Source organism: Sitophilus oryzae, unplaced genomic scaffold (genome assembly GCF_002938485.1).
Source record: "Sitophilus oryzae breed Bouriz unplaced genomic scaffold, Soryzae_2.0 scaffold_149_pilon_pilon, whole genome shotgun sequence".
Lineage (NCBI taxonomy): Eukaryota > Metazoa > Arthropoda > Insecta > Coleoptera > Curculionidae > Sitophilus > Sitophilus oryzae.
Window position 1 is genome coordinate 528,023 of NW_022146169.1, and position 26,422 is coordinate 554,444.

Genomic DNA, 26,422 nt, shown 5'->3' on the forward strand with positions numbered 1-26,422 from the left:
ATTAAAACCTCACCTCAAACCTTTGATATTTGAAAGTTACATACATAAGTTAGATAAACTACACCCTCTACATAAACTACATTAACTACATGTAATGTAGTTTATGTAGTTTTTAAAAGTAACATGTAGTTTTGGTTTGGTGCTTGCTACCTTTTGTTTATAAACACAAAATTATCTCAAAGGACTTAGGAACTAGAATAAAAAATATAAACGCTAACACTGCATAGGTACCTATTTTGTTTGTATTTTAAAAAGGTCAATCTAAGACACGAAAAAATTATGTTGTCTGCTATTTACTATTTACCTACCTATAAAAAGCTAAAAGTCGCGCAAAAATACCTACCTAGGTCTAATATCTAATATGCGTTAATAAATTCTTATAAATTAACTATTAGTATTAATAACTAAAAAATATAAACAAATATTTTAGCATTTAAATATCATATAGGTAAGTAGTAGAACTTTTTTATATAATTATTTATATATAATTTAGCTCCTAATCTGCTCCTAATATTTAAAATAAACACATAGGTAGATCAAAATTATGGATCTATAATTAAACTATAGGTATATTTTCGAAATAATTTTGCGCTAAAATCTGTATGAAATACAGATTTTAATAATCAAATTTTGATTATAAAATTTCCTTATCATTCAATGTATTCACAAATATTTAACTTTGAACAAATGACCTCTGATTTATGGCCAGGCAGCTGACGGAAGGAAGAAGACGTCACACTAACCTAAAAATTTCAGGTTTTAGGTTTTTTCGTGAATTTATTGAAAATTAAAAAAATAAAAATGTTTTCCAGAGTTGTCAGGCTGGTTTGTACTTATATTTATACGCTTTATTAATTTATTTTCTTACATTTTAAGATATATCTAAGATTTCTTTATTACTTAGGTACCAAAACTAGTAAAATCTTCGGCATGTCTCACCTCAACGAATCTCGTAACACGAACACTATCACTGAGTAAGCATTCATACAAATCTTACTTTAAATATATTAAAAATCGAATTTATAGCATCCACAGCATTGTCTCCACGCGTACAGCAACCCGCACCAAACTTTGCAGGCACAGCAGTAATCAATGGGGATTTTAAAAGCATACAACTCAGCGACTACAAAGGGAAATATGTGGTCTTATTCTTCTATCCTCTAGATTTGTAAGTTACATTTCACACCCTGATTTTAGGTCATCGAATTTTAAGTAAAACTACCTATTATTTCAGTACTTTTGTTTGCCCAACAGAACTGATAGCTTTAGATGAGAGGATAGATGATTTCAAAGCTCTCAACGCTGAAGTCATTGGATGTTCTATTGACTCTCAATTCTCTCACTTAGGATGGATTAACACTGAAAGATCGGTATGAGCATTAGTTTTTATAATAAGTCAGTTATATAAGGTATTATAGTTATATAATTTTAGAAAGGTGGTTTGGGTCCATTGAGATATCCTCTTCTCTCAGATATTAATAAACAGATCGCAAGAGATTATGATGTCCTACTTGAAAAAGAAGGTATTGCCCTAAGGGGACAGTTCATAATTGATCCAAATGGAGTATTAAGACAGATAACAGTCAACGACTTACCAATTGGAAGATCGGTAGATGAAGTTCTAAGGTTGATTGAGGCAATACAGTTTGTAGAAAAACATGGAGAAGGTATGAGATGATTTAATATATTTATAGTAATTATTTCAATAATGTTTTTTATAGTGTGCCCTGCAAACTGGAGAAAAGGAGATAAGACTATTAAACCAGACCCGAAAGGATCACAAGAATATTTTCAATCTAAGTCATGCAAATAGTTAGAATACATAACATGTAATACTCACATTTAAAGGGGATTTTGTTTTATAAAAATTATATTTTTAATGCTTTATTTAAATTTAATATAAATTAAATAATTCCTAATCTATACTATTATATAAAATCCTTAAGTGACTGACATACTGATTAATCACGATCCTGCTCAAACCACTCAACGTAAGAAGCTCAATTTTGCCATACAGGTTAATTCTAGGGTGTAGAGGTTCGATAAGAAGGGATTTTTCGAAATTCCAGTTCTAAGAAGGTGAAACCACCCCTCAAATATTACAATATTTTTTATTTAAAAAACTTCAAGTTTCCGAAAAAACGCTTAAACACGTATATTTTATTTTGTTTTTTACATATTTTAAAATTTTTGTAAAATGTATACAGGGTGTTTCGAAAAATCTGGTCATTGATTAATCACGATCCTGCTTATAGCGCTTGACGTAAAAAGCTGATTTTTGGAAAACAGATTGACTTTAGGGTGTAGAGGTTCGATAAGAAGGGATTTTTCGAAACTCGAATTTTAAGGGGGTGAAACTATCCCTCAAATATTAAAATATTTTTTATTTAACAACCGGTGAGTTTTTCGGAAAAACTCTTAAACACGTATATTTTATTTTGTTGTTTACATATTTTAAGATTTTTTATAAATTTATACAGAGTGTTTCATAAAATATGACCATTGAGTAATCACGATTCTGCTTAAACTGTTTGACGTTTAAAGCTGATTTTAGGCAACCGGATCGACTGTGGAGTGTAGAGGTTCGATAACGAGGGGTTTCTCAAATCTCAAATTCCAAGAGGATGAAAACGCCCCTCAAATATTACAATATTTGTTATTTAAAAAACGGTTAGTCTTTCGGGAAAATGCTTGGACAAGCATAATTTATTTGGTTTTTTTACATATTTTGAAATTTTTAAAAAATCATACAGGGTGTTCCAAAACGTTGGGTAATTTCTTAACCACGATTCTGCTTAAACTGCTTAACGTAAAAAGTTTATTTTTGGCAAACGGATTTTTCCAAAGTCAAATTCCAACGAGATGAAACTACCCCTCAAATATTACCATGTTATATAATAATATCGCTATATTGTTTTTTCTCATGCTGACATAAATGTGAGAAAATTTTATCCATTTTGTATGTTAATGGAAATTCTTGCTTTGCTTTATCATCACCATTACAAATGATTAATTCGACGCGAAGTCGCTGGTACACGCTATTCATATTCATATTTTATCAAAGTGAAATATATCTCAATATTGATCTTGGGTATTTACCCAAATTTCAATATACCAGTAGTTGTTTGCCCATCATCATACAGAGTGCGTCTCAAAAGTGGCTCATCCCTGTAACTTTTTAATTTTTTCAGGTAAAAAAACGAGATTTGTTATGTTAGTATATGACATAAATGAGAATTGATTGACGCATTCAATTGTTTTTGGTCACTTCCGGTTTCACCGGAGATTACTACAATGATTTTTAAATGACATCCTCGGTATTTTTTTACTTTATTCAATAGAAAATAACGCTCTGAATAGAATGACATATATGTCAACTCTTGACATTTTCGCATATGGTTTATTTGAAATTCTAACATGCGGTCTATAACGGCAATTTGACTCGAAATACCAAGCGTGTGGTACCAAATTATTCATAAAGTATGCTTTTTCCAAATATACTAATGAGCCACCCTTGTTCTATTGATTAAAAATACGATTTGGCCATATTTTAAACTGCTAGGACGAGACACGAAAAACATTAGACGATCAAATCTATTTTTACAAGGCTCCTTGATTAAAATTTAGCCATGGCACTCTAGACTGAAATTTAAAATACGATTTTTTTAAGCGAAAATGTCAAAAGTTGAAATGGTATATCATTCTATTCAGAGTGTCATTTTCTATCAAATAAAGTAAAAATTAAGCAATTAAAAGTTGTCATTTCCAGTGGAACAAAAAATGAATAAAAACAATTGAATAAGTCAATCAATCCTAACTTATGTCATATACCTACTAACATACCAAATCTCGTTTTTTTTTGCCTGAAAAAATAAAAAAGTTAGGGGTGAGCCATTTTGAGACGCACCCTGTATAGTACAAATCATTATTATTATTATTAGATGGTATAAAAGGTTTAAAGGATCTTTTGTTAAATTATAAAAGATTATGTATATTCTTACATGTTTTATTAATTAAAACAAATTAAATAATTCCAAATTTTATTAAATTACAATATTAAATCAAAATATCACAGTCAAAATAGTCATTCAAGCTTGAGATGTTGTGGCGTGAGACCTCAGCAGGTTTTTCTGTTGTTCTGTTTGTGCGATGCGTCGTTTTCTACGAACATGACACAACCAAACGATAACAGGTATAAACACGAAATGCAATGGAACAAGAAACAGTAAAGAAAACGAGGAATCACGCTGATGCACGATGCCTTCACTGTCAGGCACTTCAATACTGACATTGCGATAGTCTTTACCATATTCTGTAACAGCTAAACAAGCATATAAACCACTGTCGAATGCTCGGGCATTGTATATGCTGAGTTTTCCTATATGCATGTGACCTAAGTGAAGTACCGGGGTACTTTCGTTTAAATGACAGTAACAAATGGCGTCGTATTGAACGTCGCATTTATGACCGGAACATTGTTTGAACCAGATAATCGTCGGTGGTACTACACTGGTTACGTTGCAACGTATTGTGAACTCTACGTTCAGCTGATCAGTGATGTTGGCCGTTTTGAGGGAGGTTACTGATGGAGGTGGGCCACTGTAAGTGTCTATATCTGAAAAGAATTCAATGATTTTAGTTACGAAAATGCATGACAAAATGGTGAAGGTAATCTAAAGTATATATTTTTACAAATAAACGTTCTTGCGCTATGGAGAAGCGTGTATAACAAGAAATATAAACAAATAAAAATAAAATAGAAGCATTTACACAAATTTTAAATCAAGAAAAAACAATTCTAAAAGTATTTTCTACTGTGAAAAACTGTTATTCTCTCATTTCAACTTATTTTTAACTGAAGTTTTTTCTGAACCTTCTTGGTGACAATAAATAAATAAATAAATGCCTTTATTGTCAAAAAAAAAATCAATTTGTAGACAAAGGTAAACTAAACAAACAAGGTACACAAACAAACAAACAAAAGATAATACAAAACATTATACAAATAATATTGTCAGTCTTATTGTTTAAAATAAACATTTATAAATGTTTACAATGTCAAAGAACAAAAAAATAATATTCAAAAGTATTTAGTTAGTTTATAGTAAATATCAATGACCTCTAAATAAATTTATTTCGATGTCATTAGTAAATATAGCAATAGCAAACATTAGACCAGTGTTAAAATTCCATTTTCAAAATATAATTCATTTACAGCGTAGAAAGCTTTGTCTAGTACTTAAATAAGAGTTCAATGCTTTGCGAAATGAAGAAAATTATGATATGGATTTGATTTCAAATGGCAGGTGATTGTGCATTTTTTTTCGAGTTGTATAATATTGAACTTTTAACTAACTCTGAGCGTGGGGTAGGTAGATAAAGATCTTGCTCCGCGTTCCTGAGTGGATAAGTGTGAGATGGCCTTTCTTGAGAAGCTGATACATGCTTACGTATTAGGCAAACGGATTCAAATATAAATAAGGAAGGAAGAGTCAATATTTTTAATATTTTAAAAAAGTCCTGGCAATAAGTTCTGCTGTTTAGTCCCAGTGAATATCGAACAGCTCTCTTCTAGAGCTTGAAAATGCGGTCAAATTGAGTCGCACAACACGTACCCCAGAATGGAAGGACATACCTGAGGTGCGACTCAAAAAGTGCACAATAAACAGTTCTAGCCACTTACAAGTTAAGCTCCTTAGAAACAGATCTTAATGCAAAACAATTTTTTCGACAAAGCTTCGATATATATATGTCCCATTTCAGAGAATTGTCTACAACAAGCCCTAAGAATTTTACAGATTTTACGACGTCAATGGTGGTGTTAAGTACAAAAGGTTGCAGCGAGTTTTTATACGACAAAGCTTTAGTTTTAGAAACGTTGAGACTCAGTAGGTTCGAATCGCACCAAGATTTAATGGTGATTAAGTCATTTGATATAATCCTATGAAGTGCCGTGACGTCCTTTTGTTGCTCCAAGTGAAGCTAGTGTCGTCCGCAAAAAGATATATTTTGCCACTGATGTTTATGTTAGCAATGTCGTTAATAAAAAGAAGAAACAAAATAGGGCCTAGTACTGAGCCTTGTGGTACTCCACATTCTATTGGCTTGCTAGAAGACAACGTGGTATCCACCCTCACAAGTTGACTTCTGTTACTCAGATACGACTTATACCATTCGAGAGATGTTCCCCTGAACCCATAGTGCTGCAGTTTATTAATTAGGATCTTATGATTTACACAATCGAACGCCTTTATATAATATATAATATTTCTTCCAATTTGCGTTTGAAATTAAGACTTTTTTAATTACACAAATAAAAAAATCAGTATACCGTTAACGTCAAGTCCAATTTTTCTCCATATTTAAAGCTGTTTTTAAGTCTAAATAGGCCTAATTTTGGGTAGTTTTTAACTGGAAGTAATTTATGATATTGTTTTCTCCATAATTATACTAAAGCGGAGCTGCAAGTTTGCAGAAAACTTCTTTTTTAAGTCATTTTAATGACTTAAGTCATTTTATGACTTAAAATTTAAGTCCTTTTGAAAATGATTTGTGATTTGGATTGGTTTGATAAAGAAAAATAATTATAAAAAAAATAATAAAATTGCGTTTATCTCATGAAGGAGGCAGAAATCCACAAAATATCAAGAGACTTTTAATCGGCCTTAAACTGCTGACACTATCGCTCGCTAACAAGAGAAAAAAAGTCAGTGGTGTACATGTTTTTTTTTAAATATTCTAGTGATAACCCATATGCACGTCCCTGGTGAATATGTCGACACTTTTTTAGATTTAAAATATGTCGCATTTATAGTAACTTTTACCCTCAAAATTTCATTCGAAACGCTAAAAGTACTTGGAAGAAAATTATAATAAATCGAAAAATATTAAGACTTTAACACCCTGTAGCTATGAAACAAAGCAGAATCGGACCTATGACATGAAAAATAAATCTTATTTTTAAGCGGGGATTCTCCCCTCGAGAGATGGCACATGTTTTTTAAACCACCCTGTATACAGGATGATCCTTAAATAAGTGCAAATATTTTTAGAGGTCGTATATTTCGACCCCAGAAACACGATTATGAGTTTTTATTCGCGAAAAAAATTTAAATTTGGAATTTTTTGAAAAAAGGTTTAGAAATTTTTTTAGTTTTCAATTATAAACTTAATATAGTATGGTAGGTAGTAGATTAAATTTACAAGACAAAAAATTCAGAAAAGATCCAGCGGTTCTCAAAATTTTAGCAAAAAAATCATTTTTTTTAAATTTTCAAAGTAAAATAACTCATAAAGAGATACTATGGATTTATTTGAAAAACGGTGTAAAGAGAAAATATCTTTCTTATATCGAGATCTACCAGCCCTGAAAATATTTGCCTTTATTTTAGACTCACCCTGTATGGTATCTTCATCAAAACAATATACAATATTATTACACTTTTCTCTCATGTTGTATCAAAAACAGATTTTATTTTTCTGTTATTCTTTTGAAGTCATATGTCAAAATGTTACATTACATTCTCCGTATTCTCTCGCAGGGAAGATTATAAAAAAGCTTATTAATAGTTCGCAAATACTCATCATAATTAAAGAATTCATGATGAATAAATGTATAATACGCATTATATAATATTGCACCAATATACTCAACTCACCTACCACTTCCACAAGTACAGCTTTGCGTACTTTTCGCTTTTCTACACATCGATATATGCCATTCAAACTGGATTTGGCAACACCGAGATCCAGACGGTCTCTAACACGTAGTTTTCTCCATTGGATACTGTCTTCCAGTTTTGTTACATCTTTAGTATCACAAGTAACTCCTCTATAACTAGGTTCACACCACTAAAAAACATGAACCTGAATTAATTAATTCGAACTATAAAAATGGGCTATATTCTATTTAAATGTAGTAAATGAATGCATAGTCAAATATAATTCGACTGTTTTAGTTGTAATTAAAGGGCATAACTATTTTATATAATATTAAACCAAAAAAAAAATACCAGTTTTTGCCCACATTCCAAATGCAAAAATACCTCGCGCAAATTGGGCCGTATTTTTTCGGATAAAAATTTTCTAAATTTTCACCACCCATGTCTAACAACTGAGTGGGTTGTCCTCTCGACTTACGTCGATTCCGAATTTTCTAGATTTATAAATATCTTGTCTAATCTGGCGTGCAAGGCGTTTCCTCTTAGGCCTATCAAAAGTAAACAAGGTATACCCTGGTCTAAGACCGGCTTGCGTATATCTGCAAAGAACATGCGCTCATTATCTCACCTTAAAAAAATCAGACAGCGTTTTCTTTCATAATTACGTGAAACTTTATAGAAGGGTTTATCATAAGACTATAAAAGCTGCCAAGGGCATTTATTATAATGGGAGGCTAGCCAAATCCGGTAATGTTGCTAAAGAGACTTGGGCTATTGTAAATGACTTAAGGAATAAGACTTCTTCGTCTGGCACAGTCTTTAATTCACCTGAAGATTTAAACACTTACTTTGTTAATGTGGCTAAAAATTTAGTGAACACCATAACTCCTTCTCATGATTCACTTTCATATCTCCCTAAAGCAAATGAGAATTTACACAGTTTCTTCTTCACGCCCGTAGCATTAGATGAGCTCCGTAGTACAATTAAAAGTATTAAAAATAAATTCTCATCTGGGACTGATGGGCTTACTCTCAAAATGTTCTCTGAACTTCCGGAATGCACATTAATCTATCTTACTACTTTAATTAATGAGTCATTCCAAACTGCCTTAAGACAGCAATAATTATTCCTCTGCATAAAGGAGGAGATAAAGATCAAGCGTCGAACTATCGCCCAATTGCTCTCCTGCCCACATTATCTAAGATCATTGAAAGATTGGTTAAAAAAAGGCTTCTATCTTTTCTCCTTAAATATAAAGTACTTTCTACCCATCAATTTGGATTTCTAAGTAACAGTTGCACAAATGATGCTATGTTCGACCTTTTTAATAATGTATACTCTAACCTGAATAACCATCACTCTACAGCTACAATTTTCTGTGATTTCTCTAAGGCTTTCGACTGTGTAAATCATAATATCTTAATTAACAAATTGCAAAACTATGGATTCAGGGTAGTGCCGTTCGAATGGCTTAAGTCGTATCTTGGCAACAGAAGACAGCTTGTGAGGATTGATACGTCTATGTCTTCTTGTAAGCCTATAGAATGTGGTGTCCCTCAGGGTTCAGTACTTGGCTCTATTTTATTTCTGGTGTTTATCAACGACATTGCAAATCTAGACATTAGCGGTAAAATCTGCCTCTTTGCGGACGATACTAGTTTCACTTGGAGCGGCTCAGATGTTACGGCACTATATGATACTATATCCAGTGACTTACGAACCATTAAATCTTGGTGCGATTCTAATCTCCTATGCCTCAACCTTTCAAAAACTAAAGTTTTGTCATATAAAAGTACTATACAACCTTTTGTACCTAATAACACCACTATTGACGTCGTGGACTCTGTGAGATTCTTAGGACTTGTTGTGGACAACTCTTTAAAATGGGACTTGCACATCGAAGCCTTATCAAAGAAACTAAGCTCTTCCTGTTTTGCGCTAAGATCAGTGTCTAAGGAACTTAACTCATCAACCTCTAGAATGGTCTATTATGCCCTTTTTGAGTCGCATCTTCGTTATGCCCTTCCATTCTGGGGTACTTGCTGCGCGACAAAATTTGATCGTATTTTCAAACTTCAAAAGAGAGCAGTTCGATACTTATTGGGACTAAACAGTAGAACTCACTGCCAGAATTTCTTTAAAAATTTCAAAATACTGACTCTTCCTTCCTTATTCATTTTTGAATCCGTTTGCTTAATCCGCAAGCACATATTCTCTATTCCGGAAAGGCTTTCTCACAACTATCCACTTAGGAATGCGGAGCACGATATTTATCTGCCAACCCCGAGCTCAGAACTAGTTAAGGGCTCAATACTGTACAATGCCAAGAAAATGTACAATCATTTGCCTTCGAATATCAAGTCACTTTCATTCTTTCCCGCATTTCGCAAAGCTCTGAAATCATACTTACTGGAGAGAGCCCTATATGCGGTAAACGACTTTTTTGTTGATGTTTAATCATGAACAATTTAGAGTTTTAATTTTAATATTTTGATCATCTCACACACTGGCTAAAGGTCTAGTATTTAATATTTTATAACTCTTGATTTTATGTTATTCTAACATGATTTTATCCACTTACAGTTTTCCTTTTGTAAAATTTTCTAGATACGCCTGTGTTCTGCAATGTCCATATATGTTTTATTTGTAATTTTATGACGTAAATTTTTTTTTTGAATTGATTTGTATTGTATGACATTTTTTGTATTATTTGTATATTTGTTTTTGTACTTTTTTTGTTTTGCTTTGTCGATGAAGCTGTTTTGACTTTTTGTACAATAAAGCGTTGTTTTTTTTTACCTTGTATTCCCATTCTCCTCGAGGTGAACATTTGAGGATTACTGGTGTACCTGCCTTAATTCTCATGGTTTCAATTTTCAGTTCTGAGTAGTATGGGAGATAATTGGTCAGTTCTAAAAAATAAATTTAAAATTATTTTATTTACCAATTATTATTAGTATTAAATTACGAAATAGAGTTATATGTACAGGGTGGGTCAAATTGGACGCTTTTAAAGGGAAACACCATTTTCTATAGGAGATAGACGAAAACTAATATCGGTGATGGTGAAAACTGCATATCGATATCTGTTACCGTTTATGAGTTACGGGGTGTTTTTCAAAAATATGTATTTTTAACAAATCGCTGTAACTTTTTTTCTATGGAAAATTTTGTATTTTTGTAATATCTATAATTAGTTCTGTTAGTGTTACTAATATTTATTAAAACCAAACCTGTATCGCTCCTTTTTAACTTTTTTTTAAATTTAAATATAGAGTTCTCATAAGTGTCGATATGACATTACGACAATAGTCTTAATAGTAGATTATTTTCTTTTATATATGGATAATAGTCACCAAAGCTACCTTGTGATATTAAAAAATAACATCATCAAGTAATGATAGTTGAAAAAATTGCAAATTGTTGGTGGCAAGTTCATTTTGCTCTTAAAAATTAACCAAAAGGCATGTGCGTTGACATGAGTCAAAAAAGAAAATGCTCAGGAGACATGGTTCTGATCGAAAAATAATACTTTAGGAAAAATTACTTACAAAATTATTACACAGGCCGGGTTAAAGTTATAGTAAAAAACAACCCTTCAATAATTAACTCTGTATAATAAGCCAAATATTAAATTTTATAAAAAAACTGCATTTATAAATTAAAGTTCATAGTTTTATATACAGTTTGCTAAAAAATCATAGAAATAGGACTAAAAGTAAAAAAATATAATAATATAAACTTGAAAAAATGCTTCGATGCGTTTTTTTCTTGCATCTGAGTATATAGTTATGGAAGAAAGAATAGATCGACAGCATTGGCGTAACTACAGGGGTGCCGCCCCCCCCCCCAGGTACTGCTGGGCACCCCCCAGAGAAATCCTGAACTATGACTCTTGGCTACGTATTAATTTTTATTTGCTTGTGATGTAGTAAAAATGACGTCTTCTAGTTTTGTTTAGTTAATATTATTTTGTTCTGTTCAAAAAATGTGTTAAATTTTATTTTTTTAGAAAATTTGTAGGTATTTAAGTAATCTACGGGAACACGGTTTGATAACCAAGTCTATGAAATTTATTGATAGAGAAATTCATGTAAACGTTTTATTCAAAAAATGTGTTTTTTAAAATTATTTTTCATTAAAAAAAACAAAAGCCCTAGGCCCCTCCTGGGCTCAACACCAGGCCCCCCCAGGCCCACCCCAGGATAAATTGCTCATTACGCTAATGATCGACAGCACTTTTCAAATAATTCACAATAGATAATGCTGATCCAATAACGATAATAAACAAAAATTAATACGATAAGTATCTTGTTAATCGTTGCACAAAAAATATGCACAAAAAAACATATTCTAGTTTTGGTACAAGATAGCAATACAATACATATTTATTTCCATAATGTAGGTATACCGGGTGCGTGTCAAAAGTGGTTCACCCCTATAACTTTTTAATTTTTTCAGATAAAAAAACGAGATTTGATATGTTAGTATATGACATAAATTAGGATTGATTGACGTATTCAATTGTTTTTGGTCACTTCCTATTTCACCGGAAATGACTACAACTTTTGATTTTCAAATGGCACCCTTGGTATTTTTTTTACTTTATTCGATAGAAAATGGCATTCTGAATAAAATAACATATATGTCAACTTTTGACATTCTCGCTTAATAAAAAATTGTATTTTAAAATTCAATCTAGAGTGCCATGGTTATATTAAAAACATTAATTCTTAATCAAGGAGCCTTGGAAAAATAAATTTCATCTTCTAATGTTTTTCGTGTCTTATCCTGACCAGTTAGAAAATGCTCAAATCGTATTTTTAATCATATCTCAATTTTTTCAAATGGAACGAGGGTGGCTCGTTAGCATATTTGGAAAAAGCATTTTTTTACGAATAATTTGATACCACACACTTGGTATTTCGATTAAAATTTTCGTTACGAACCGCAAGTTATAATTTCAACTAAACCATTTGGAAAATGTCAAAAGTTGACATACGACATGTCATTCTATTCAGAGTGTTATTTTCTATCGAATAAAGTAAAAAAATACAGAGGTTGCTATTTTGCATTTCAGGTAAAACAGGAAGTGACCGGAAACAATTGAATACGTCAATCAATCCTAATTTATGTCATATACTAACATAACAAATCTCGTTTTTTTATCTGAAAAAATAACAAAAGTTATAGGGGGTGAGCCACTTTTGAGACGCACCCGGTACCTATTTTAGTTTTTGAACATTTTAACACTACTAGTAGTAATAGCTGCTTGAATTTTTAAGGTTTCAATTATCAATTCTGAGCCATATAAGAGAAAATTAATAAATAGAAAACCAGTGATTTTCGGCTCAATGGCATTTTATCTCAGTGAACTTCAACAAGAAGATTTAAATTTTAAGTACCTCTTCAAACAGCAATACATTTCCAGAAGCGTAATCTACTAAAAATAACATATATTTTCTAATATTTACCTATTTTCGATACATCTATAAGCACAAATAAAATTCAAGTGTCTTTTAATAAAAAAAAGATTCAATATTAATTTTATTTTTGAAATATTTAAAAATATGATTATCTTTTCGAATATATACCGGGTGTTTTTCAAAAGTGGCTCACCCATAGCTGTTATAAAACCACTAATTTTGTTTTTGATGGTCTAATGTTTTTTCGTGACTTCACATACTTGCTATCTTCTGTCAAATTTTCATTAGGAACACAGCCATGGCATTATAGATTGAAATTTCCATAATTGAAATTAAAAATACTGTATGATCGAGAAAAAAACGGCGTCAACGATGGCTATGAAACGAAGATCGCTGTCATTTTATATTGTCAAGGTGTATGTGGCGCCATCTGTCGGAGAAGCGAGCAACTAAAACCGCAACGTGTCCAGAAACCTGAAGACAATATTTTGTTGTAGCGCCATCTCTTAATCAAGTCGACAAGTAAGCGAAGCAGACAATAGAATGTACTAGTAGATGGCGGACCCGTCCCGATAATTTTAGATTGTTCGCGAAACACTCACCACAGCTATAAAAGGAGCGCTTACGACAGTTGGAGAAGTTTAAGAGTTTTGAAATTTGAATATACCGCGTGGAAATTGAAAATCGGACAATTTGGTGAAGGAATCTTATAAATAGTTAGTTTGTTGTGTGTTATAAGTTAGTAATTGTGTATAAAGTGAGAAAAATAAATTCGTTAAGTATTTTATTGTGAGTTTAAATTAGTGGACCCACGGAATCCGTAACAATTGGTGTCGGAAGTGCGATTCAAGAGGATTTTAAGAAGAAATTAAGTGGATTGGAAGATTTTTAGACCCAATTAGAGTATTTTTATGGTTGGTACAAGAGAACAAGCGAAGAAAATGGAAGAAGTAAGCAAATTATTGGGCGATTTTATGGAGAATATGAGAAGAGAGAAGGCAGAAGAACAAGAGAGGCTGCGAAAAGAAAAAGCAGAAGATCAAGAAAGACTCCGTAAAGAACGAGAAGAAGAGCGAGCCCGACTAGAAAAAGAGAAAGCAGAAGAACAGGACCGCTTACTGAAAATTCTAGAAAATCAAGACAAAATTTTCGAAGATTTGAAAATCCAACGACAACAAGAGAAACAAGAAGAACAGGACCGGCTTGAGAAAATATTGGGTAATTTGGAAATTCGTTTGGAGGAGCGACGTCAGAGAGAAAAGCAAGAAGAACAGGACCGGCTTCAGAAAATCTTAGAAAATCAGGAAATTCGACTTCAGAAAAGCTTCGGAGACATGGAAAAAAAGCAAGAAGCAATGTTGGAAATGCGTTGCCAGGAACAGCAGAATCACTTCCAAGAAGCCGTAGAAGATCTGGAGGAACGCCTTCAGCAGAAAATGGAAAAATTAGAGATGGACCTACAGAAGACCAAGGTACAAGTAAGGACACCTGGCGTTTCTGGAACTGCGAACCTCAAGGCACCGACCTACGATGGACAAACCACCTGGACGATGTACCACCGCCAGTTTGAAGCAGCGGCTGCTGCCAATGGATGGACTGACCAGGAGAAAGCAGCGGCACTTGTCATCGCGCTGCGTGGCTCTGCCCTGGAACTCCTGCAAACTATTCCTGCAGCCCAACAGCAGGAATATCAAACTTTGGTCGCTGCACTGGACAGAAGATATGGCGACCAACATCGACGCCAACTTTACCAGGCCCAGATCAAGACACGCCTGCAGAGGTCCGGAGAGAGTCTGCAGGAATTCGAAGCAGACTTACGTCGGCTGGTACACCTAGCGTATCCTGAAGCACCGGAAGGATTTATGGAGGAACTCGCTGCTCAGTGCTTTATCAGCGGACTGAGGGACAACGAATTACAGAGGGCGCTGCAAATATCCCGATTTTCTACCAGCAGCGAAGCACTCGTCAGGGCGCTGGAAATCGAAGCTGCTTTTAGCGCCATCCCTAGACCGAAGATAAGATCGGTAACGTAGAGGAACAGCCCGAGAGTACCCACAGAAGTTTGGAGGAGATGTGTAGAAAATTCGACAAACTATGTGAGCTACTAATAAACAAGTAAGTCAACAACACCCAGACAGAGAACCAAAGAAGATTCCAGGACATGAGGTGCTATGGATGCGGCAGGAATGGCCACATCAAACGGTATTGTCGCATCCAAATGCGATTCCATTCACCATCCAGAGAACATCGGCACATCGGAAGATCCCAGGACATAAGTTGCTATAGATGTGGCAGGAATGGCCACATCAAACGGGATTGCCGCGTCCAAATGCGATTCCGTTTACCATCGAGAGAACATAGGCACCCGGAAATCAACACTAATGAGCGAGTATTGGCTGAAGAAAACAGAGCCCCTAGGATGTTTTCCGTTAGGAGTCTAGGAAAAACCGCTGACAGTTTGGTGATCAACGGGAAGGTCAATGGTAGAAGAAATCGAATGACTGTGGACACAGGCGCTATGGTATCGTTGGTGCAGACTAACTCAGTGCGAGGATTGAAGATGATGCCTCTTAGAAGAAGAGTGTATTTACGTACAGTTACGGGGGAAATGGCCGTTGTACGGGGAGAGGCTTTCATGGAATTGGAGTTAGGGAATTTGAAGTTTCGGCATAGCGTTTTAGTGGCGGACATTGAAGATGATTTTATCATGGGTATGGATGTGATCAGTCAACATGGTTTTTCGTTTGATCACCATAGAAACATCCTGAAAATCGGAAATGAGGAATTTTCTGTATCTAAAGAGAAGAGACCAGGAAATATGGAAGAAATATTATCGAAAATTGTGATGATACCTGGTGATACCAAGAAGACTGTGTTCGGGAAACTAGAGAAAACCGCTGGGTGCCGTGTAGGACGGGTACAAATTATCGACAACGACCTAGATCGACGACGAGCTACCTTGGACAAGAAAATGCAACATCGCGAAAGCACTATCAGAGTAAAGAATTTTAAACTGAGAACTGACGAACAATGGACGACGTTACAATTGAGGAAAGATCAAATGGAAGATCCAGACATCGGAGCAATACTACGGCTCAAGGAAGGTAACGGCGAGAGACCACCGTCGCAGGATATTGCGGACAGAGGGCTGGTTTTCAAAGCTCTCTGGGCTCAGTGGAATTCACTGGTGATTGAGAATGGATTGTTAAAGCGCACGTGGGAAAGTGCGGATGGCAGGACCGTAACAACTCAGTTACTGGTACCAAGGAAGAAAGTCACCCAGGTATTGGAAGAAATTCATGGTGGTAAAACTGGAGCCCATCTTGGGGTAAACAAGACCCTGAGCAAGCTGAGAGACCGTTTTTACTGGGTGGATTATTGTGAAGATGTTAAGAAATGGTGTCAACGTTGTAAGATTTGCGCAGCTAGACAAGGACCAAGTACTCGATCTGGAGGAAAAATGGAACAAGATAACGTTGGACGGTCGTTCGAAAGAGTCGTTAGGAAGGAAAGATTATTGGGAATTCATAAGGCCGTGAGAAGTAAGATTACGCTAGCCAGTGACCGGATGAAAGCTCGTTACGACCTCAGAGCTAATTCTACGGGATTTCAACAGGACGATAGAGTATGGTTGTATAATCCACAGCGCAAGAAAGGAAGGTCCCCAAAGTTAACTCCAGCATGGGAAGGTCCTTATACAGTCATCAAGAGGATAAATGATGTAGTGTACCGGATTCAACGCAGCCCTAGAAGTAAGATGAAAGTAGTTCATCTGGATCGATTGAAGAGATACCAGACAGGAAACCTTGATCGGGACGATCAAATTTGAGAAGGGGGCAATGTCAAGGTGTATGTGGCGCCATCTGTCGGAGAAGCGAGCAACTAAAACCGCAACGTGTCCAGAAACCTGAAGACAATATTTTGTTGTAGCGCCATCTCTTAATCAAGTCGACAAGTAAGCGAAGCAGACAATAGAATGTACTAGTAGATGGCGGACCCGTCCCGATAATTTTAGATTGTTCGCGAAACACTCACCACAGCTATATAAAAGGAGCGCTTACGACAGTTGGAGAAGTTTAAGAGTTTTGAAATTTGAATATACCGCGTGGAAATTGAAAATCGGACAATTTGGTGAAGGAATCTTATAAATAGTTAGTTTGTTGTGTGTTATAAGTTAGTAATTGTGTATAAAGTGAGAAAATAAATTCGTTAAGTATTTTATCGTGAGTTTAAATAGTGGACCCACGGAATCCGTAACAATATGTAAATTTATATGGGAAATGTCATCGATCGTCATTTCCCAGCCAACTGGACGCCATTTTTTTTCGATCATACGGTACCATTTGTTTAAGCAAAAATGTCAAAAGTTGGCATTGTCATTGCATTTAGAATATCATTTTCTATCGAATAAACTAAAAAAAATATTAAGGGTACCATCACAAATAATATCCAAAAATATCCTTATGGGTTTTTCGCCACTGCACTGCAAGAAAAATCTACAAAATAAAATAGTTATTTTTTTGTAAACACTTCTGGCGTTAAACCTAAACGGACGCTGCTTGTCAGAAGTTGTGTTTACAGTAATAAAAATTTGCCTAACAAAGAAAAATATGCTTAACGTTTCGGAAAGTTTTCTCTTTCCGTCGTCGGAAGCAAAAAAATATAAAGAATCAAGAAAAAAACTATTTAAAATATTTAAATTGAACTATTCGAGAACACTTTATTTTTTAAAACAGATACGTCTACAAGAAATCGTTGACGTTCTGTTAAAATGACATTATATTAAGTTAAACTTCAAAATTAACAATTACTACCTGATAATTACTTAATAAGGTAAAACCAAAAAGCCCAAACTTTCTGTATGATTATTTTTAAATTTTACGTATGTTATGTTTATTTATGTAATGTTCTTTAAAATCAAAGAAGCGATTGCCATACATTACTAACATCTACAGATGCATGAGCAATACATTTATTTTTATTAGATTGAATTAAAAAAGCCTCTTTTAATTTTCTTTTAGAGGCTATCGCTTCTTTCATTATAATTTTGGCGTTATTAAAATTTATTCTGTGCCCTGTGTTCCATGAATGCTGACAAATCTTAGATTTGTGAAAATCTCCCTTTCTTAAATAATCTTTATGTTCGTTAATTCTAACATTTAAGGGTCTAGATGTTTCACCAATGTAAAATTTATCGCATTCGCAGGGTATTTGGTATAATATACCTAATTTAACTTAATATAATGTCATTTTAACAGAACGTCAACGATTTCTTGTAGACGTATCTGTTTTAAAAAGTAAAGTGTTCTCGAATAGTTCAATTTAAATATTTTAAACAGTTTTTTTCTTGATTCTTTATATTTTTTTGCTTCCGACGACGGAAAGAGAAAACTTTCCGAAACGTTAAGCATTTTTTTCTTTGTTAGGCAAATTTTTATTACTGTAAACACAACTTCTGACAAGCAGCGTCCGTTTAGGTTTAACGCCAGAAGTGTTTACAAAAAATAACTATTTTATTTTGTAGATTTTTCTTGCAGTGCATTGGCGAAAAACCCATAAGGATATTTTTGGATAGATGAATCCGCCACATAGGTATAGACATTTTTTATCACAAATAATATAATACCGTTAAAAATCAAAAGTTGTAGTAATTTTCGGTGAAACAAGAAGTGACAGAAAAAAGTTGAATACGTCAATCAATCCTGATTTAAGTCATAATATGTACTAACACATCAAATCCCGTGTTTCTGTTTCAAAAAATAAAAAGTTATAGAGGTGAACCACTTCTGAAAAAACCAACCTGTATAATAAACAATTAAATATATAAAATATTTATATATTTCCAAAACTCAACAACGCAACGCCTTAATCTTTGTTTATCGTTTGTATGATTTTATTTTTTATTATTTTAAATTTGAATTGAATTGAATTGAAATTTAATATCAAGTATAATATGTGATATTTCAATAAAAAATAAATCAGTTATTTGTATAATATAGAAATATTTAGTACTAACACAAACGAGACTTAATAATAATATCAGATAAATTTAAGTTCTTAATACATTACGAATGGATTAATTTACTTTTTCTTAATCTGTATAAACTTTTTCCAATTAATATCAGATAAGATAATGGATTAACCGAGGGGTGAACACTTAGGGATTTATGGTGTACACATGAGAGGATTTCCAGGGGATGTACCAAGGATGTAGTGGATGTACCAAGGATGTACTAGAGGATGTAGGGGATGTACCGAGGATGTAGGGGATGTACCGAGGATGTACTAGAGGATGTAGGGGATGTACCGAGAATGTAGGGGATGTACTGAGGATGTACTAGAGGATGTAGGGGATGTACCGAGGATTTACCGGGGATGTATTTCGAATTATTTGGGGCGTAGTTCGCCGAATGCGATGTTTCAAGTCATCCAAATTTGTGGGTTGACTTTTGAATACTTTTTCCATAAGGTATCCTCCTCGGTATCCTCTTAAAAAAGTTGTTTTTTCTGATATTTTTTTTTCACTTTCTAATTTTTAAATAAGAATAACTCCAAAAAGCTTGGATTTGGGTACAGCACTTACATGGAAAATATTTAGAATTTTAAGAACGAGGTTTTTAAAGCATAATATTATTTTACCCATAGGTAATTTTGTTGCATCCCCGGATCATCTTAAACGTTTAATTGAAGATTTTTCAAAAGACAAACATTTACTGTCAATGTCAGACCTAAAAGCTGAGGATAAGATGAACTTCTCCGCTGCCGAAAAAATATGTTCTCTACAAGTAATCAAATTGCTTGAAAATGTTGCTGGTAGTGAAGGTACCCGAGCCTACTTCAATATAATGCATCTAGCCATATCGTCTTATCTAGATACGGGCTCTGACATAAAGAGAAGAATATATAATATCTGGTATGTTGTTTTTTTTCTCAGGATTTGGCGAAACTGGCTTGAAAATCATCCAAACTATAAAATTGAAGCTAATTTCATAACAGCCAATTGTTATAATTGGTTAGAGCTTAATGCTCATGCATTAATTAACCTAGTTTGCAATTTCCGTGAAAATCCCATTCTTACGCAAGACATGTTTCTTCCTTCTTTATTTCCTAGTCAAACGTGCGAGAAGATGTTTCGGGCTACAATATCAATCACTTCAACGTTTTCGACAGTAGTCAACTACAGCATTAAAGACATCATGCTACATATAGACAGGATCAAGGCAGTAAACAATATCTTAAATGATCTTAAAGATGTGATTTTTCCTCGAGAAAGGGCAAAAATATCTACTGAATCACACTCACAATTTCAAGATCTTGTTTAGAAAATGTAGTTTAAATGCTCTAAATGATGCAATACAAACTACGTGCGACTTGGGAATTGAAGTTGTTGATAACAGTTGGAATATCATGTCTATACCTGTATTAAAAAACCCTACCGATGAAAATGAAAGTGACAATCAAACAGAAGAAGTTGTCGGGGACCCGGTAAGTGATATGGCAAATTTCGTAGACGAAGAAACTGTACCAAACATTCTTAGTGCCCTACCAGTTGAGTCAGGAAACTCAGATAACCTGGATAATCAAGAAAGTAGCTTATTTATAGATTTATGCAACATTTCATCGGCAGGAATAGGAGAAGAACTTGTGATGAAAGATTTTTCAGCGAAGTTCGTCGAGGGAAATAATGCGGGTATAAATGAGCAGGCACCCATGGTTCGGGTAACCATAGGAAATAAAATTGCAGTTATAAAAAAATCCTCATTGTGTTGGCTCCTCGACGAAAAAAAAAATCAGTGTGGATCGCCTAAGACGATTTATTTTAAATAATCCTAAAGCGGCAACACTCGTGTCAAAAAAACAAAAAAAAAATCATCAGAGTGCAGTCGAAAATAATAAAAAAGAGAAATTGCCAGGCAAAACAAAAAAAAGGGAGGTAGAAGAATTTCTTCATGTGAAACATCTTCGGAGGATGATGTAACAGCAGTCATGGATCGGACCAAGACTCAAAAAATCAAGATCAAGATCGAGATCAAGACTCAAGACTTGAGCCAGAAGTTGAATTGAACAAATTTTATGCGGTTTACTACGATTCAGGGTGGTTCATCGGCGAGATCGAAGCAAAAATGGGAAAAACTTTCAGAATGAAATTTCTCAAAGGAAAAAAAATGGGGGTTTCTTTTATTGGCCCAAAAAAGCAGACACAGCGGAGGTCGAAAAAGAGTTAATTTTTTTCGGCCCTGTTTGTTTGTCGCCTGATTTGGACGGGAATTTGCAGTTAAAAAATGATGATTATCAAAATATATCTTTTGCCTATTCTCAAAAGAAGTAGCCCTCCTAGGATAATTTTTTTTTGAAAAGAGAACAATGTTAACTTTTTGTTTTTTTAATAGAGGTTTTATATTCCTTTCAAGGATTTTTAAATGTTTTTCTTTTTTTTATTCATTGTACGAGTATAAGACTGAGTTTGTTACGTTATTGTTCCTATTAGGTAATATGATTTACTTTTGTTAATTTACATAATGAGTGTATACAGTGAACAGCATTACAATTCGGACACATGTTTTTAATAACAATCGGTATTAAGTACAAATCCTAATCAATAAACAATTCAGTCAAATGCAGTGCCGCGCGAGGTGCCGCGTATCTCTACTACATAATCATAATACCACAGCAATCCCAGAACTTTAAAATATGAATTAGAACTGAACAGAATAATATGATTAACAGAATAACAAAACAGAATTATATAAACTATAAACAAAATAGAAAGTTAATGCTCTTACCACTGATTTCATTTATGTCAGAATTTCGACACAATTCATGTTTCAAAAATTTATTGTTTGACATTATTTCACGACGGGTATTCAAAAACACGTGTCCAAATTGTAATGCATCTCACTGTACCTAGTTTTGAGTAATATCATAATAGTGTAAAATATTATTATATATACAAAGAAATATGTAACTCCAAATCTTTAACTTGCATATTTTAAAATTTTATTTATATCTAGGTTTACTTGTTTTTCAGTTTTTGTAGGTGTAGGTACATTGTGTAAGAAAATATTTTAAAATATTTAAAAACACATCAATGTGTCGATTTTTTTATATCTAATAAAGCAATCATATTTGAAACTAAGTCTACCTTATTTATGAGCTTTGAGCAAGATGATGTTACTCCACAACATTGTCACCAGTAAATCCTTGAGTAAATCCCATATGAATACGCGTTCATATAACATCATCACTGGTCCTATACAGAATATTAATATCAATGCGTGTTAACTCATTGATAATAGGTACCTTTGCTATAAAAAAGCTAGGATAAAAACTAGTAGTTTAAAATTAATCTCCTGAAGGATATCGAGAAATGGATATCGTCATCACTATGAAAAAAATACAATAATTGTGCCACCTAACTTTTTAGCAATGATTTTATTATATTACTTTAAAAAAAATATAATAGATCAGCAGATTAAATTACAAAATATGGATAGTTTCCATTAGCATGAGCAGTTTAAGATATTTTTGGAAAAAAGTCCTCTAAAATTTGTGAAATTTGAATACAAATAATATGTCAATATGATTTTACAACATCGTTATTGACATTTAATTTTACAAATTTCACAAATTTGAGGGAACTTCGTTTCCAACTAAATTTACAGGGGATTTCCTATAGACGGTCTGCCGTTGCAATACCTGGTATTCTGATTGATATCTATACCTATATGATTGATAATAATATGAATAAGAACTAAAGGGATGTACCGGGGATGTACCGAGGATGTAGTGGATGTACAGAGGATGTAGGGGATGTACCGAGGATGTACCGGGGATGTAGTGGATGTACCGAGGATGTAGGGGATGTACTAGGGGATGTACGAAGATGTAGGGGATGTACCGAGGATGTACTGGAGGATGTAGGGGATGTACTAAGGATAGAGGATGTAGGTGTACACTTTTTGCCCTATGTGTTTACCCCTCGGGATTAACGTAATAAATATGTAATAACAATTTATACAAAAGTTCATTAGTACTTGATATATTCTGTCAGATTACTATTGACAAGTCTAACATACCCATACAGAGTGGTCTAAATGTATTCGGGAAACTGCGGTGGCATATTCCGCAGATAAAATTAGGTAAAAAAGTTCGAATAAATGTATGGATACAGGGTGTTGAGTTTATTTCAATTTTTTCCAAATAATTTCTGAAATAACGTCGATATTTGGATGAAAATTGGTGTCTGGATTGAAAAAATATACATAAATTCTAGATATTTGGAATGGAAATGATCAAAACAAGTAATTTTGTCAAAAAATAAACATATGTTGACTAGATAGTTATTTGATTAAAATGATAAATTTAGGAACTTTTTATTTTTTCATTTTTAATTAATCATACATTTTTCTAGAAAACATATGGTAGGTCAGTGTCTGCTGCACATTTATCACAAAAAAGGTAATTTAAGGAATCATACTGACACCAAAATCAATTTTTTTATGTCAAAAAACACCCAGACACCAATTTTCATTAGTGTTGCACAAGACAAGAATTCTTGTCTAGAAAATCAATTTTTTGTCTTGTCTTGAAATTCAAGACAAGACATTTTCAAAGTCTTGTCTTGCAGATTTCTTGAATGGCAAAGTCTTCTCTTGTCTTGCAAGACTTTTGAAATTTCTTGTCTTGAAAAATTTTACATTCTAACAAAAAGGTAATAACATTTCTATATTTTATTTCATAGAAAGCGTCGTATACAAAATGTAATACAGAGCAAAATTTTAGCAAAAAAAATCTTAACGGACCGCAAACGAACTACGTCAACTCGCCCGTTTGACGAAACAGGGGCCATTACCAAATAAAGTGCCAATTCCCAGTGCTCTCAAAAATGGCTCGTGATTTTTTTTGTACGCCGGCTACTTCTGTTCCCGCAGAAAGGCCCTTTTCGAAGACAGCACTGGTAATAAGGAAACACAGAAACCGGCTAAATTCAGAATCGGTAAGAAGTTGAATTTGTTTGAATTCCTGGATGGATGAATTTCCATAAGTTCATTTTTTAGTTCTAGTTGTTAATTCTTGTTAGTTTATTATGTTCTATTTTGGTTACCCGTTTGTTACGTTTATTTTTTATGGTACATATTTATTTTATTTTTTTATTATGGAAAATTGGTTGGAAACGTTTGGACACAGGGTGTGCGGAAAGGTCATGCTAGAGTGTACTATTTGCGCTATTTGATACTAATTTTTGTTCGCGGAGCAATTTCGTGCATGAAAAGTTGTACCAAATAGCGCAAATAGCGTGCTCCACGAACACACCATTAGTTTCAACCACCGGCACCGTTAGTTTTTTTATAATACCATTATACCAATATAATTTTGTGTATAATACCAATTACCAATATATGGTTTGTTGACTCGGCTTTATTTTATTTCATTCTCAACTCTAAAAAACAGGCTATGATAGAAAAAAAATGACCACTGGTCAATATTAATGCCGGGTTTATACAACATTTGCATAAGTCGTAATCATGATCACAGTCTTAATCATGGTCATAATCACAACGTAATTTTAATGTGCGTTTATAGAACATTTTCATAATCATAATTTCTATATCAGTGAAGTTGGGTAACATAATTAAAGGCTAAGTTCATGGTAGATGTCAACAGGTTTATAAGAAGTGTATAGTTTAACTTTTATGATTATGACTATGATTGTGATTACGACTATGTAAATGTTGTATAAACCCGGCATAACTTGCGCAAAGACCTAATTATCACTTAAAAAAATGTATCATTTCTAACTTTCAAGGAACCTTGAATTCAAGAAATCTTGCAAGACTCTTGAAATTTCTTGCATAATAAAGTCTTGTCTTGCCTTGAAGTTCAAGACAAGAAATTTTGAAAGTCTAGTCTTGAATTTCTCGCAAGAGTCTTGGTCTTGCAAGACGTTTTCAAGACTCTTGTGCAACACTAATTTGCATCCAAATATCGACGTTATTTCAGAAATCATTTGACAAAAATTGAAATAAGATATAATAATAGGTGGCGCCCCCTACAAGTAGGAATCATATGGACATCAAAATCAAATTTCTCATGTCAAAAAACTCCCAGACACCAATTTTCATCCAAATATCGGCGTTATTTCAGAAATTATTTGGCAAAAATCACAATAAAAATAAAACTTATACACCCTGTATCTCGAAACCAAGCATTTTAGGACATACATTTATACAAACTTGTTACTTATTTTTATCTGCAAAATATGCTGTCGATGTTTCCCGACTACAATTCGAACCACCCTGTATAATAAACACTAAACAGTATATTTACGGTATCAGAGAAAATAAATATTTTAGTTAAGTTCGTTATTTTAGTTAGTTAAGTTCTGTAATTTCTAAAATCACTTGTTTTTCTATTCTTTAGAGTTACTTGTTTTTGTAAAAAATATTGGCGTTATTTCAGAAATTATTTGGCAAAAATCGCAATAAAAATAAAGCTTATACACCCTGTATCTCGAAACTAAGCATTTTAGGACATACATTTATACAAACTTGTTACTTATTTTTATCTGCAAAATATGCTGCCGAAGTTTCCCGAATACAATTCGAACCACCCTGTATAATAAACACTAAACAGTATATTTACGGTATCAGAGAAAATAAATATTTTAGTTAAGTTCTTTATTTTAGTTGGTTAAGTTCTGTAATTTCTAAAATCACTTGTTTTTCTATTCTTTAGTTATTTGTTTTTGTAAAAAATGGTAACTACAAAAATACATTTTCTCTAAAATTGTCTTGCTCTTTTTGGTTCATAGGTAAAATAACAATATTTTGACGAGGTTTTTATTAAGGAAGTGTATATCACTTACCCCTATCATCTTGTACAAGTTCACACTGAGCAACAGTCATCATCAGACAAAAGAGACAGCATACAGCACTGATCATTTTTTCAGCCACATCAGAATACAAAAATCCTTTCTTCTAAACCGAAGCTCTAGAATTCACACGAAATTCGCATTTTGTTCTTTCGCCACTGGCTGTACCATCATTATCAGTAAATTTCCTGTTTCGAAATCGGGGTGCCCAACGGTCAGGATCACGAACTACTGTTTCATTAAGTTGTACCAGGGACCCTGCTGATAAGCAGCCCCGTACATAGATAAGCAATCGATTAGGTTTATCTGTTCAAACATAACTAGGGTAATCAACAATCTAAACAGTTGCTGTTTTCGTATAATCGTCCGTAATAGGTGCGATATAAAGATTAACATATTTTTGGAAAATTTAATTGAACTTATATTTTGACACAGCAGTCAAAAAATTGTGCACTGACTAAAA

General features: G+C 33.4%; 2 protein-coding genes across 3 annotated transcripts; one reads left to right on the top strand and one right to left on the bottom strand.

Moving 5' to 3' along the window:
* Positions 1-677: 677 nt before the first annotated feature.
* LOC115878027 (peroxiredoxin-like) lies at positions 678-1,887 on the top strand. Its single transcript, XM_030894382.1, has 6 exons — positions 678-825; positions 905-974; positions 1,027-1,168; positions 1,235-1,370; positions 1,433-1,667; positions 1,722-1,887. The coding sequence occupies exons 1-6, from the start codon at positions 802-804 to the stop codon at positions 1,811-1,813; spliced, it is 699 nt and encodes a 232-aa protein (XP_030750242.1). The 5' UTR covers positions 678-801; the 3' UTR covers positions 1,814-1,887.
* Positions 1,888-3,992: 2,105 nt separating this feature from the next.
* Positions 3,993-26,374, bottom strand: LOC115877986 (Down syndrome cell adhesion molecule-like protein 1 homolog). Of its 2 annotated transcripts, none has more exons than XM_030894335.1 (4): positions 25,954-26,374; positions 10,462-10,574; positions 7,659-7,851; positions 3,993-4,615 (listed from the first exon to the last, which is right to left on the bottom strand). In XM_030894335.1, the coding sequence occupies exons 1-4, from the start codon at positions 26,027-26,029 to the stop codon at positions 4,089-4,091; spliced, it is 909 nt and encodes a 302-aa protein (XP_030750195.1). In that variant the 5' UTR covers positions 26,030-26,374; the 3' UTR covers positions 3,993-4,088. The 2 variants fall into 2 exon arrangements, with proteins under 2 accessions (XP_030750195.1, XP_030750196.1); XM_030894336.1 differs by lacking the exon at positions 25,954-26,374 and adding an exon at positions 21,872-21,988.
* Positions 26,375-26,422: the final 48 nt, after the last annotated feature.

Coding starts and splice junctions, on each gene's coding strand:
- LOC115877986 (XM_030894335.1), bottom strand. CDS start 26,029: ATGATCAGTGCTGTATGCTGTCTCTTTTGTCTGATGATGACTGTTGCT. Junction 10,575..25,953: donor ACTTGTACAAGATGATAGGG/GTAAGTGATATA, acceptor TTTATTTTTTAG/AACTGACCAATTATCTCCCA. Junction 7,852..10,461: donor GAGGAGAATGGGAATACAAG/GTAAAAAAAAAC, acceptor CATGTTTTTTAG/TGGTGTGAACCTAGTTATAG.
- LOC115878027 (XM_030894382.1), top strand. CDS start 802: ATGTTTTCCAGAGTTGTCAGGCTG. Junction 826..904: donor TTTCCAGAGTTGTCAGGCTG/GTTTGTACTTAT, acceptor TTTATTACTTAG/GTACCAAAACTAGTAAAATC. Junction 1,371..1,432: donor GGATTAACACTGAAAGATCG/GTATGAGCATTA, acceptor ATATAATTTTAG/AAAGGTGGTTTGGGTCCATT.